The sequence below is a fragment of the Camelina sativa genome, chromosome 5 (genome assembly GCF_030686135.1).
Source record: "Camelina sativa cultivar CO46 ecotype springtype chromosome 5, ASM3068613v1".
Taxonomy (NCBI): Eukaryota; Viridiplantae; Streptophyta; class Magnoliopsida; order Brassicales; family Brassicaceae; genus Camelina; species Camelina sativa.
In genome coordinates, this window is record NC_141884.1 from 38686837 (window position 1) to 38701858 (window position 15022).

The following is a 15022-nucleotide window of genomic DNA, read 5'->3' on the forward strand; positions in this document are numbered from 1 at the left end:
TAATGCAGATTGATGGTAGACTTCATGTGTATAAATATATGGAAAGCCATGTCCCAACAGAAAAATTACAATTATTCGTGTAAACTATTTGTTTCACAAGTGATAGTTGTGACCTCGTTGCAGAGAAGGTGCTCTCTTGAGGAGTGGATACCGAAGCTTTTATCTGATATAGAATTGGCAAGAAGTGTCGTAGTTGCATCCTTTCTTGAACTAGAAGCTGCTGCTAGGTCTGGTATGAGCTATTACAGTATGCACTTAAGTCGTGCATTGGTCAGTTCTGTGATATGTGATTAGAGTCTAACATGATCTTGCTTTTCAGCATGCCAAGATGTAGATCAGAATGCCTCTGATGCCAATAATGATAGAAATAGCACAAGTTCGTCTCCTTTGGTTCACCCAAGTCTGAGCTTGTTTCATGCGGGTGGGAGTTCTCTTACATCTGACTATGGCAGTGATACTGCTTACGAAACATCTGAGCTTGGATCACCAAGTTTAGGACAGGATGATATTTCTGAAATTGGCACCGAAGATCTAACTCTGGATGAGGATATTACAAATCCAATAGAGAAGCTTGTTAACTTCAGCATGTCCAACATTGACGAGGGACTTTCAATGAGCCAAACTATTCTTGAGCAGCTTGAAGACTTTCCCAAGCATAAAGCTCGCTCAAGATATGTCAATAATATCCTAGGGAAGGATGTGTACAATGGAAATGCTTCTAAAGGTGTATTTCTTGCTAACAATGGCTCACGACTTCTCTCTGAACCAGAATCATCTCACTCAGTAATGCATGATAGAAAGCTTTCTGTTGAGAGTGCTGATGGGTTTGCTCTACACACTGGTGAAACATCAACATCTGGATCGAACTTCTCATAGAAAGATTCCAATGCCTGAAAAAAAAGAAAAAGCAACTTTTTATATACAAGAATTCGAGATAGGGAAACCAAGACAGGTAAAAAAAACATAAATAATGCTTATACGAGCCTGCGGCAGTTCTGAAACCAAACACCATCTGGTTTATCTCAATCGAGACATCGTGGAACATCTCTCATCTAAATGTGCGTGTACTCAGCAAGAACATCTGGGAAACACCATAAACAGAGGACCAACAATAGCCCATATTAGATAAAGCAACCACTAGGCAAAAGGTTTATGGATGAAAGGTAACCTGAAAGTTAAACTCTGAAATCATACGCACTGCCACAATGCTTTCTCTCAGCACCTCCCACACTGTAATCCCGTGCCTATTCGATCTGCATCAAAGAAAGACAGAGATGTTTTCACTTACATAGAAAGAAAAAAAAAATCGGTTGAGAGATGTAGTGCAGAGAAGACAAAAACCATCCATCAAAACCATCACTCATCGATAAAAGGAAGAACAAGAGATAAATCATGTTTCAAAAGTCCCTGATGGCACAGTCAAAAATTCAAAATCTAGTCAATTAAAAAAAGAGATAGCTGACATATATTACCTGAATAAACTACATGTCCAGCCTTTTGCATCAGAGGAGCTTAGAGTTACCTGAATATTCCTCATGATTCCAAATTAAACAACACTAAATATAAGACATGAATCATAAGATTAAAAACCACATCAATCATTGACAGAGAAATAAAAAAAGCAAATCAAGATTCTTCCTAATTCTCTCCTTTTCAAAGATCGAAACAAAAAAAAAAAAAATTGGATACCTCACAAGAGATAACATCGGTTCTGGGATCACCAGGCAATTCCTTAACAAAGGAGTGGTCCCAGTTAAAATCTTCGACCTTCCATTTAACCTTACAACAACCTTCATCAACAGCTCCAAGAGTTTGATTCTGCAGATCTTTCGCTAAAGAATCAGTAGATGAATCTGTTACAGTCGTCGGAGACGAAGACGAAGCCGAAGAAGACTCCATCCGACCGAAGGAAGATCAGGTCAATCGAAATTGTCGGCGAAAGGAGAGACAAAAAGGGAGTTTCGAAGTTGAACTGAAGAGATGAAGTGGTCGGAGGTAGAAGAGAGACGACGGACAACACACACGCAACAACATTTCTTCTTTCCTTCTTCACAAAAAATTCGTACGACATTGAAAATAAACACTAGATCTACAACTAGATCTACTTTGTTCTTGAGAGAGAAAGAGAGAAAGTGAGAAAGTGAACAGTGAGATTATCTCCGGTGAGTCGGGTGAGATTATCGGCTTTCGGGCTGACCCGGATACCCAAAGAATCGTTGTCTCTGCTGCAATCTTGAAGCTCTTTCTGGACTCGACTGAAATCTATCATTTTTTTGATATATCTCCTCTGATTGAAATATCTCAAAGAAAAGAGAGAGAAAACCCTAACAAGAAAAAAAGATTGAAACTTTTATTGGAGAAGTAAAGCTTTTTTCTTGTATCTTATGGGAATTTATCCAACAGTCGATTCTTTTCTTGCAGAATCAGAGTAAAGGAGGATTTGACAAAAATCAAACAAACATCGATTCAAAAAGAAATAAAAACAAAAACAAGAAAACAAGAGCAAGAACATAAGATCTTAAGTTTTTTTCGACCAAATTTAATTATAAATGGCATACATCATAATAAAACACACAACCCTGGTTCATATGTAATTTACAAATTTTTATGTGTTTTTCTAGTAAGACAGAAATCTCAACGTAGTAGTCTAGTAATAAACCTACTTTTATGCAATATTCTAGGTAATTTCCCTTATTCTAATGGCATATTTATATAAATAATAATAAAATAATTATTTCCTTATATATTTTAATGGCACAATTAATAAATCAAAAGGTTTGTTTTTGTAAATATGTTTATCTTGAGATGCGTAACTGCAACTAAATCTCCAAATCGTTTTGGCAACGATACATCAGCATTTTCAACAAAATGCTTCTCTATTAATATATAGGAGATATTTAGTTGTAATTTAATTCTATTTGATCCATATAGTATAACAAACACTAGATTTTAATCTGCCCTACACCGCGGAGCTCATTATTTATTACTAATTTTTTTTTTTTTAATTTTTAAGTTTTATTTACTTGTTAATTTTGTTAGCTTAGTTTAGTGTTTAAGATTGTATATTTGTATTTTGATTGTAATTTTAAGATTGAACTCATGGTATACCGTGAAACAATTTGTTTTTTTACATAACATTTATTTCAACTTAGTAAATATGTATATTACTCAATATTGATAGTGTTGAAAAAATAATGAATATAATGTTTTTGTCTGTGTAGATTTGAATTAATGATATTTTAAATTTCTATCAATATCGATCCAAACTCGTCCCATCATATAACCATGTCCCATGATATTTTAGCTCGATGTACAACTTACTTTTAAATATTTATTGTTTTATTTTATAAGGATTAGATGAGTTTAATATGATATTTATTAAAATTGTAAATATTTAAAAAAATATTGATAAGATTTTTGCTTTTTACAAAATTTAAAAATTTATAAAATTTTAATATTTATCACATTTGTAATTTTTTCACGTTTAAATATTTCTAATATATGAAATTTCGTAAATGAGTAAATATATTATTAATATAAATGTTTTATAAAGTTTAACTTTTTCGAAAAATTAAAATTTCTAATTTTTAAAATTATTTTAAAGTATAACTATTTATAATATCTATTTTTAAGTTTATATTTATTTATAATAGTTTAAATTTTTTTGGAAATTTTAATTCTTTGAAATAATTTTAAGAGATATTATTGAAAAAAAATTTCCTTTTTAAGGTGTTGGCAGTTTTAATTTTCGACTAAAATGATATAAAAATCTTCAATTTGAATCTTGACAAAATCTTCTAAATATCTATATTATTAATTGTGAAACATTATATGATAATTTTAAAATCTTTTAATCGTGTTTGGTTATATAGATAGTAGATAAAATTAATTGTGAAGTTGTTACCTTGTAAATAAAATAATTATGAGTATTTTCTAGCAAAATGTACTTCAAAAATACTATAGTAAATGTTTTTTTAAAGACTGACATATATTTATTAAAAAGAAGTTAGTAGTGATATTTGAGATAAAATTAATATTATTAAGCTATTATGTGCTTAGCTTTACACAAGTAAACATTTAAAAATATGGCATACAATGTATACAAATTATGAAGTTAAATAAATAGTTGAACAAAACAAGAAATTAAATAAATAATTAGGATAAGTATTTTATCGAATATTTATATTTACCTTAACATATCACTATGGGAACTGATTTGATGATTCTCTATTTCTTTGTAAGGTTGTTTTGGCTTGGACTTCCATCCCAGGATCCCAATGAAGGCATGAAAAAAAGAGTATTACTAACCCTCTTGCTTTTTTGAAAGGAAAGCATGTGTGATGGAACATGACTTTTAAACTATATGATTAGTTTTCTAAGTATTTGTTTTTTGGTATGAACTGAAATTCAAATACAATTTAAGAAAATTACTCGCAGCGTAGCGCGGGTGTTAACCTAGTATCTTTAAATACACACATGTACAGAGAATTATAATCTGTATAGAATCGAGATTTGGTAATTTCTTCTTGTCATAAATTAACAATTCTTAATCAGATTAATCAAAAATATATGTTTGATTATATATTTTAACAACAAACACACATAGGGTAATATGGTAAACTTTTTTGTAAACAAAAAATTATTCTCAATTATTAGATGAAACGTGAATTAGCTATATATATATATTAACTTCAATCATTGGCCTAAAACAAATTTCCTTAAATTTTATCACAAATTTCCATCAATTTATGTGGAATTAATATATCTACCTAAAATTTTCATGTTCAAAACAAATATTTCTAATATATTTTAGTAGTAAATTTTAATAAGTTATCCATTAGGTCTCATATAGCTATAAATATTTTAACTATGGAAGTACCCGCGCTTAAAGCGCGGTATTAAGATTTTAATAACAACAGTTTTGTTACTTCATGATATATTACTTTTCTGAAAAATATGTAATAATTGACATATTTAAATATAGTATTTTATTTTTTGAAAAATTTTAAAATGTTTTATTGGATTGTCAAGAAGGTTTTGTATTTGCATATATAGGCAAAGATTTATCTTACTAAAGATAAATAATACTCTCAATGTGAAATATTAATTAAGTCTTTTAAATAAACAACTAAACTGTGGTAAACAGATATTGAGATTCAATAATGTATTATCTCAATTACAAAATAAAGATGAGAGTAATGCAAAGTTGGATTTCAAGTAGCGGTTAATACAAACATACTAAATTTTATAGACATTCAAAAAGAGACAAATAAACGACCAACACTCCATTCTTTACATTTGAGTGCATGTAACATCCGTGTTCCGGGAATAGAGTTTGGGTTATGTTGAGTAAACCAAAAGAGTGGATTTTAATTAATTTTGGTTTGATTAAATCCTGGTTTAATCAAATTAAACAAAAAACTCTTATTTCTCCTTCTAATTGTCGACACCTCCTCTCTCCTTTTGGGGCTTTTGTCGTCATTTTCATCAGAGAGAGGGAGAGAAAGAGATATAACTCTTGGTTATTGAGTGTGAAGGAGAAAGAGAAGGAGATCAAGCTTTTTTCTTAGTGTTAAGAGAGAAACAGAACTGTCAGGGTTTGGGAGAAGGAGGATTCAACGGGTCAAATCGTTTTGAAAGGTACTGATTTTTGGTATGGTTGTAGCAAATATATTTTCGTACACTCGCCTTTTTACAGAAGTGAATTTGGGTTAATATTCTAGGAGATATTGGCATTTTCGTAGGGCGTTTCTTCTCATTCGCGGATTGAGACCAGCGGGTGTTACGGGGACGATTACGTTTTCATCTATAATCTGATCGTGCTGTAATTTTGTGGGAAGCTTCTGGACGTATATACCTTGCTTTTCACTGGAGGGATTAGAAAGTTAACGGTTAGTTTTGATTTCGTGGTTTCACTTGTGAGGTTGTTCTTTTCTGTTTTTCTGGCAGTTTGTTTTCAATATTTGTTTGTTGTTGTTATTGGTTGTAGGAGCAAGTTTGGTTGTTCTTGGATATTGGAAAGCCTCTCATTTGGTTGTATTTAGTTTTGTGAATCACTTGTTAAGGTAAGTGCAAGACCATGGCTTATCTAAGCTGGAGATTTCTCTAATCTGCTTGTTTATATGTTGTTTGGCTTGTTGATTGTTGATTGATGATTGTTGGTTGATGGTTGATGGTTAGAGATGTCTCTATTGCTTGTGTGTATAGCCCAGTAGATGGGAGGATTGCCTTACTGAGTGTTTATTAAATACTCATGCATTGCAATATGTGTTTGTGGTGCAGGTAAAGGCAAAGTGTGACCATGGAATCAGGGCGATGAAGAGGAGGATGTTCTAGTGGTTTGTTTGGTTGTCTGGCTTCTGTTAGGTTGCTAGAGTGGAGTCCTAGAATGTCGTTTAGGATTGCTGGTTCTTTGGATGTTGTTTGGATCATTAGTTTGTGATTGGAATTAATATTGGCTATTTATATTTATTGGATATTGGTAATGTTTTCCGCTGATGATTGTGATTGTGGTTAGGTGGCTAGTGGATATGGGACCACTAGTTGTAGTTTATTATTATATTATATTATATATTTATTATTTATTATTAAAAAAAAGGGTCGGTCTTTTCATTTTGGTATCAGAGCCCTTACGGTTCTAGGTTTGGGTTCGCTAGGTTTCTGTTGTGATGTTTTGGATTGCATGCTTTGATTGATTATGTGAGTTAGTCAATTGTGTGTGGCATGGAGTCCTAGAACATCCTCTTCGAGCCTTCAATGAGATTCCACAGTGAGTTATTGTTATGTTTCTTTGTGTGGTATTGATTTGTTTTCTACTTGTTAGCCTCTGTTCTTGGAAGATCAGTGGTTAAGGTGTTTGAGTTGTTGGTCGTGGACGGAGACGTGGTCGTGGTCATTGCCGGGAGGGTCCCGAGGCCAAAGAGTGTGTGGTCCAGAGTTCCATGAGGAGGTACGTCAGAGGGTCGCAAGCGTATCAGGAGGGACCAGAGAGGGTTAGCCGGTGAGCGTGCCGGGGGTGCTGGGAACCCAGGTGTGGGGTTGTAGCAGGTGGATCCCAGGGTCGAGATGATCACTTGGCGGATCTGTTGGTGTGCTGTTGGAGCGGTTACCAAGAGGGGTACCAGTGTAGGCTCCAGTTGTGCCGCATGTGGTGGGGTGCAGCCGAGGGCTGCGAATGTTGGGGACTTCCCACCTTATGTTAACAGGATGGAGCGGTTGTAGATGACCGGTATGAGATTATTCTCAAGAGGTATCAGACCTAGAGAGGCGGATAGGTGGACATATGCAGTTGGAGCAGATATTTCTCTGTTTGGGGGTTAACCCAGTTGGATATTAGAAGTTTAGTGGGCAGGTGTAAAATTGCAATGTTATACTCGGACCACATGAGGTACTTTGTGTCGAGAGATGTTTATAGTCGTTAAGGATTGTTGCTCCTAAGGGGATGGTGATTCCCCTGAATACCGATAGCTCGAGGGGCTGAGGGCTCCGAGAGTGGCAGAGGGGATGAGTAGTTCCCCTGATACCGAGATCTTGAGGATTGTGGTCCAAGAGTGAAACGGTATAACTCGAAGACGATGGTCTGAGAGTGAGATCGGTATGGCTCAAAGTTTGCGACCTAAGAGAGGAAGAGTTGGGAGCAAGCAATGTATAGAACATGAGTATGAACATAACGACGAAATGTAGACCTCGAGAGTGATGATGGTTTAATCTTGGATTTTAGGATTATGTTGGCCGGTGGGCCGGGGTTTTATGACCGGAGTGGTCAAGAATGTGTGGCTGATGTGCCAGGATTGAGTGGCCGGTGGTGCTGCAGTCCCGGGAAGGAGAGCTGCAGCAGATATGAGCCGGTAAGGGCATGGTTTCCAGGTACATAAGATTCACGAGAAGCCTTCATGGCACGATAAACTAATTGTTGTGACGATGGTGGATGAAGTTCATTGGAGATGGACAAGGTTACTAGATTTAAGGTTTTGGTAAGCTTCCTGGGGGGAAACAAGTCAAGTAGGTTAAGTTGGCGGTCTGCAAAGCATTTGATACAGTGAATCGGAATATGCAAACGTATGGTACTTGTTTGTTTTATTACGCTCGTATTGATGATTTGCTATGGAGAATAGCTAAGCGGAAAGCTAATTTTAGATTAATCTATATTGTGGAAGTTTTCCCTAAGAGACAAGTTACTAGAGGTTCTTGGACGAACAAGAGGGTTGACATTCAGGTGGCCTCGAGTTGATGTCGGCATACTTGAGTGTTTGTTTGGCAGAGCTGAAGAAGCAGCTAGAGGATTTGTTGAGTAAGGGATTCAACCGTCCTAGTGTATCATTGTGGGGAGCGCCAGTGTTATTTGTCACGAAGAAGGATGGGAGTTTCCGGTTGTGCATTGATTATCGGGGTTTGAACCGGGTCACTGTGAAGAACAAGTACCCTCTTCCTAGGATCGATGAGTTGTTGGATCAGTTGAGGGATGCTACTTGGTTCTCTAAGGTAGATCTGGCGTCAAGTTATCATCAGATAACGATAGATGAGGCAGATGTGAGAAAGACGGCTTTCAGGATGAGGTATGGGCATTATGAGTTCATGGAGATGCCTTTTTGGGTTGACTAACGTACCAACAACGTTTATGAGATTGATGAACAGTGTGTTTCTGGAGTTTCTGGACGTGTCTGTCATCATTTTCGTCGACGATATCCTGGTATTTTCTAAGAGTCCTAAGGATTATGCAGTGAATTTGAGGGCAGTTCTGGAGAAGCTGCGGGAGCAGAAGTTGTTTGCTAAGTTGAGCAAGTGTAGTTTTTGGCAGCGTGTTATGGGTTCTCTGGGTCACATTGTTTCTGCAGAGTGAGTTTCTGTAGATCTGGAGAAGATTCAGGCTATCAGGGATTGGCCTAGACTACAGAATGTCACTGAGATCAGGAGTTCCTTGGTTTGACAGGTTACTACAGGACCAGGAGATGAAGTCTCTGGTAGGAGAGATCAGTGCGTTGAGCTTGTGTGCGGTTTCTCGAGAACCATTGGGTTAGGAGGCGGCTTATGGAGCGGATCTTCTAAGTAGGGTGTGGTTGGCTCAGGAGAAGGATTTGGGGCTGGTGAATGTCTCTAAGGATATTGATTCAGAGTATCAGGTCTCAGCTAATGGTACTATCTTGGTGCACGGTCGGATTTGTGTGCCCAAGGATGAGGATTTGAGATAGGAGATCTTGAGGGAGGCTCATGCGAGCATGTTTTCTATTCATCCAGGAGCGACTAAGATGTACCGTGATCTCAAGAGGTACTATCATTAGGTCAGGATGAAGAAGGTTGTAGCTAGTTGGGTCGCGAGGTGCGACGTGTGTCAGCTGGTGAAGGCTGAGCATCAGGTTCCAAGCGGATTACTAAAGAGTCTATCCATTCCAGAGTGGAAGTGGGATATGATCACGATGGATTTTGTAGTAGGATTGCCAGGGTCACGGACCTTTGATGCTATCTGGGTCATTGTGGACCGGTTGACTAAGTCAGCACATTTTATGGCCATTAAGAAGACTGATGGAGTAGTGGTCTTGGCTAAGAAGTATGTGAGGGAAATAATCAGATTGCATGGGGTGCCGGCGAGCATTGTGTCTGATAGGGATTCTAAGTTCACTTCGGTGTTCTGGAAGGCATTTCAGGCAGAGATGGGCACTAAGGTGCATATGAGTACAACTTATCATCCCCAGACAGATGGACAGTCTGAGAGGACGATCCAGACGCTGGAGGATTTGCTGAGGATGTGTGTGTTGGATTGGGGTGGCCATTGGGCGGATCACCTGAACCTGGTAGAGTTTGCTTACAACAACAGTTATCAGGTGAGTATTAAGATGGCTCTTTATGAGGCTTTGTATGGGAGACCATGTCGTACACCGTTATGCTGGATTCAGGTGGAGGAGAGGAGCATGTTTGGTGCTAGTTTTGTTCAGGAGACCTCAAAGAAGATTCGAGTTCTCAAGCTGAACATGAAGAAGGCTCAGGATAGACAGAGGAGTTATGCTGATAGGATGAGGAGAGATCTTGAGTTTCAGGTAGGAGACAGAGTGTACCTCAAGATGGCCATGTTGCGGGGTCCGAACAGGTCATTGTCAGAGACTAAGTTGAGTCCGAGGTATATGGGTTCATTCAGAGTGATCGAGCAGGTTGGACCTGCGGCATATAGACTGGAGTTACCCGAGGTTATGCGTGCATTCCATAAGGTTTTCCATGTGTCTATGTTGCGGAAGTATCTCCGTGAGGGTGAGCAGGTGTTGGCTAAGATTCCTGAGGATCTTCAGCCTAACATGACTTTGGAGGCGAGGCCAGTGAGGGTTCTCGAGAGGAGGATCAAGGAACTTCGGAAGAAGAAGATTCCTTTGATGAGAGTCCTGTGGGACTGTAATGGTGTTGAGGAGCAGACTTGGGAGCCTGAGGCAAAGATGAAGGCAAGGTTCAAGAAGTGGTATGAGAAGCAAGCCGCGACTTGAGCTTGTTTAGCCTGGTCCCATCTGTAATCCGTGGCTGGAGCGGGAACAGAGTATTCAGCCCATCTCTCTTGTTACTCGGTCGCTTGGGGTGGTTGGTTGTGCGACTCAGTAACAAGATGAGGTGGTGTTCGGGGTACAAAAGTAAACGTGAGGCGGGGTTTTGGAGGAAAGTTTCCTGAAATAGAAGTTTTCAAAAGTGGAAAGTTTTCAAAAATGGAAAGTGCTAAATATGGAAAGTTTTTCGGGAGTTGGAATTTGTCCATTTTAGCGGTGGGGAGCCTTGGAGGGGCTTGTGTGGCCTTAGTGGCGGAATTTTGAGTCAGTGTGCCCGTGTGTGGCGGTATTCTTTTGTTATTGTGTGGCCTTTGTGGCAGGCTGTTTAGCCAGAGTGCCTGTTTAGACGGTCCTTCGGGACAGACGGTCCTTCGGGACTGATGGTCCTTCGGGACAGATGGTCCTTCGAGACTGATGGTCCTTCGGGACAGACGGTCTTTCGGGACTGATGGTTCTTCGGGACAGACGGTCTTTTGGGACTGATGGTCCTTCGGGACAGACGGTCCTTTGGGACAGATGGCCTTTGTGGCGGGCTGTTTAGCCAGAGTGCCTATTTAGGCAGTCCTCTTAAGGACATTTGTGTGGCCTTGGTGGCGGTCCTCTTTAGGACATTTGTTTGGCCTTGGTGGAGGTCCTCTTTAGGATATTTCGTTTGGCCCTTGTGGCATGTATATGGTCCTTGTGTGGTCATGAGGTATTCCAGTGAGGGGATATGTGGTTGGTAGGACATTGAGATGTTTTACGTGAGCCACGAGAAGAAAACCTGGATAGGGATAGGACTTAGACGTGTTCAGAATTGTTTGCTCGCGGCTCTTGGAGGACTTAGGTTCTCCTAGTACTGCCATATTCAGACACTTTGTGGCTTGGGAGTATGGTTGGTATATCGACTTCGGACGACGGTCCGGAGGCGCGCTGTAGGGTGACGACCCGTGAGACGAGTTTAGATTTTTCCTTATATTATGGCATGCGAGTTTAGGCCCGATGAGGAGCCAACATTGGCATGCAAACTTAGGTCTCATGAGGAGCCAATGAAAACTCAAGGTTTAGGCCTATGAGTAAAAGGAAGTCCAAAAGTTGAGAGCAAATGACGCCTGGAGCGTGAGTCTATTGCCTAGAGGTGACCTTTTTTAGATCGGTCACAGGAGTGCGGGCCGTGGAGACGGTTGCACGGGAGTCCTTGACTAATGGTTGTTCGAGATTCGAGGACGAATCTATGTTGGTGGGGGAGAATTGTAACATCCGTGTTCCGGGAATAGAGTTTGGGTTATGTTGAGTAAACCAAAAGAGTGGATTTTAATTAATTTTGGTTTAATTAAATTCTGGTTTAATTAAATTAAACCAAAAACCCTTATTTCTCTTTCTAATTGTCGACACCTCCTCTCTCCTTTTGGTGCTTTTGTTGTCATTTTCATCAGAGAGAGGCAGAGAAAGAGACATAACTCTTGGTTATTGAGTGTGAAGGAGAAAGAGAAGGAGATCAAACTTTTTCCTTAGTGTTAAGAGAGAAACAGAACTGTCAGGGTTTGGGAGAAGGATGATTCAACGGGTCAAATCGTTTTGAAAGGTACTGATTTTTGGTATGGTTGTAGCAAATATATTTTCGTACACTCGCCTTTTTACAGAAGTGAATTTGGGTTAATATTCTAGGAGATATTGGCATTTTCGTGGGGCGTTTCTTCTCATTCGCGGATTAAGACCAGCGGGTGTTACGGGGACGATTGCGGTTTCATCTATTATCTGATCGTGCTGTAATTTTGTGGGAAGCTTCGAGACGTATATACCTTGCTTTTCACCGGAGGGATTAGAAAGTTAACGGTTAGTTTTGATTTCGTGGTTTCACTTGTGAGGTTGTTCTTTTCTGTTTTTATGGCAGTTTGTTTTCAATATTTGTTTGTTGTTGTGATTGGTTGTAGGAGCAAGTTTGGTTGTTCTTGTATATTGGAAAGCCTCTCATTTGGTTGTATTTAGTTTTGTAAATCACTTGTTAAGGTAAGTGCAGGACCATGGCTTATCTAAGCTGGAGATTTCTCTAATCTGCTTGTTTATGTGTTGTTTGGCTTGTTGATTGTTGATTGATGATTGTTGGTTGATGGTTGATGGTTAGAGATGTCTCTATTGATTGTGTGTATAGCCCAGTAGATGGGAGGATTGACTTACTGAGTGTTTATTAAATACTCATGCATTGCAATATGTGTTTGTGGTGCAGGTAAAGGCAAAGTGTGACCGTGGAATCAGGGCGATGAAGAGGAGGATGTTCTAGTGGTTTGTTTGGTTGTCTGGCTTCTGTTAGGTTGCTAGAGTGGAGTCCTAGAATGTTGTTTAGGATTGCTGGTTCTTTGGATGTTGTTTGGATCATTAGTTTGTGATTGGAATTAATATTGGCTATTTATATTTATTGGATATTGGTAATGTTTTCCGCTGATGATTGTGATTATGGTTAGGTGGCTAGTGGATATGGGACCACTAGTTGTAGTTTATTATTATGTTATATTATATATTTATTATTTATTATTATTATTTATTATTGAAAAAAAGGGTCGGGCTTTTCAGTGCCTGAGCTTTCACCTTGTTGCTTCATCACATGGTTTATGTAATAACACCCAGCAAATTTAGACTTGTAAATATATAAAGTGTTTAAAGAAATTTTACTTTTAACACCATACAGGACTTGATTTCATATACATAATCACATCTTACATAGCCTGGTGATGTTCTAGTCCTTCGAACTCTAGTTTAGTTGTAGTTCGGACCAAAATACAGTAAATCTCTGTATATGTGTGAAACGATCCGACCCATTTTTTGTAATAAATAAGAATAATAATAATAATAAATTATTACATAATAAATAATAAATAAATAACTCAAAAGTATTTATTTAAATATACGGAACTCAAATCACCAAATAAGCAACGGAAAATGCCAATAATAATAAACCAATAATTAAACAGAATCATAGACCAAAAACTAGCAACTTAAACCATGGTTCTAACTCCAACATTCCAATTCTAGCAACCTAGCATACACCAAAACATAACAACTATGTCCCTAAAACATCCTCCTCTTCATTGCCATGATGATCTCACGGTCACACTTTGCCTCTACCTGCACCACAAACACAATGAGATGCGTGAGTATTACCAAAAATACCCAGTGAGGCGATCCTCCTGATATGTCTATATTTTGCATCTCCTTAGCCTGTATTTGTCATGCATTTAGCTAGGATAACTAGCCGTTTTGCATCATTTTAGAACCTCTTTCGTACACTTTTCATGTTTAGGAAGTTTCTGCATCATCCTTGCATACATTGTGCATTTCGGAGTATTTCAGGTGTCTAGGAGGCGTTGGAAGCGCAGAGGAACGAGCCACGCTCAACCTCTGCAATCGAGCCATGCTCAACCTCTGCAATCGAGCCATGCTCAACCTCTGCAATCGAGCCATGCTCAACCTCCGCAATCGAGCCATGCTAAACCTCCGCAATCGAGCCACGCTCAACCTCCGCAATCGAGCCATGCTCAACCTCTGCAATCGAGCCATGCTCAACCTCTGCAATCGAGCCATGCTCAACCTCCGCAATCGAGCCATGCTCAACCTCCGTAATCGAGCCACGCTCAACCTCCGCAATCGAGCCACGCTCAACCTCCACAATCGAGCCACTCCCAGCTGCATCAATCGAGCCATCCTCAACTTTATTAATCGAGCCATCCTCAACTTCCACAATCGAGCCATCCTCAACTTCCACAATCGAGCCATCCTCAACCGTCTCAATCGAGCCATCACTCGAGCCACCGGTCTAGGGATTCAGCTTTTGACGTCTTCATCAAAGTTGTAGAAAATTGAGTCATCTTCCCAATGCCGTTTATTTCAAGCCAATCGAAGGTGTGGTTCAAGAGTTAGCATCGTTTTAGTGGATGCATATACACCCAGCTCGAGCCACTTTCACCGACCATGCTCGAGCCATTTTCACTCACACCACTCGAGCCACTCCTACTCACACCACTCGAGCCACTCCTACGCACACCAATCGAGACACTGGACGCTCTATCTAACATGCTTCAGGAGATTCCCAAACCGACGCTCTATCTTGTCGTTTTAAGTTTTAGGGATTCACACGTTTTTACTATATATACATTTTGTTAAGTCTTGTTTTGGGACATCTTAGTTTTTTATCTCGAAATACTAGTGTTTCTCTGATCAATTGGGACTAGGTTTGAGACATTTCCACGCCCAAAAGGTGCTTGATGAAATGTCTGACCAACTAGTGCCAGAGACTTACGTTCCTTGCCTAAGAGATTAGTTGTCTAGGATGTTTGTTGACGTGAATGAACTTGTTTGTAATGTCTGCTCGACCATGTTTCTCTAGCGAGAGCTAGGTATGGAAGTGGTTGAGTCTGAGTAGCTTTTGCCAAGAGATTGGATTAGCTAGGTTGTGATGTTCATTATTTAGGGATAGTTTGCTTTTGGTATGTTAAACTCTATGTAGACTCGGATACTCCATCGACATC

At 39.0% G+C, this 15022-nt stretch overlaps 1 protein-coding gene, 1 long non-coding RNA gene and 1 pseudogene across 3 annotated transcripts; 2 read left to right on the plus strand and 1 right to left on the minus strand.

Moving 5' to 3' along the window:
- Nucleotides 1–9: 9 nt before the first annotated feature.
- On the minus strand, nucleotides 10–2683 carry LOC147944920 (uncharacterized). Its single transcript, XM_087451398.1, has 5 exons — nucleotides 1690–2683; nucleotides 1473–1522; nucleotides 1169–1253; nucleotides 985–1081; nucleotides 10–890 (listed from the first exon to the last, which is right to left on the minus strand). The coding sequence occupies exons 1-4, from the start codon at nucleotides 1897–1899 to the stop codon at nucleotides 1049–1051; spliced, it is 378 nt and encodes a 125-aa protein (XP_087307524.1). The 5' UTR covers nucleotides 1900–2683; the 3' UTR covers nucleotides 10–890; nucleotides 985–1048.
- On the plus strand, nucleotides 49–907 carry LOC147944921 (PX domain-containing protein EREL1 pseudogene; annotated as a pseudogene).
- A 9229-nt stretch (nucleotides 2684–11912) lies between the features above and the next one.
- On the plus strand, nucleotides 11913–12942 carry LOC147944922 (uncharacterized). Of its 2 annotated transcripts, XR_015598124.1 has the most exons (3): nucleotides 11933–12335; nucleotides 12434–12509; nucleotides 12727–12942. It is a non-coding gene; the product is annotated as an uncharacterized LOC147944922 (long non-coding RNA). The 2 variants fall into 2 exon arrangements; XR_015598123.1 differs by lacking the exon at nucleotides 12434–12509 and having other exon boundaries at nucleotides 11913–12335.
- Nucleotides 12943–15022: the final 2080 nt, after the last annotated feature.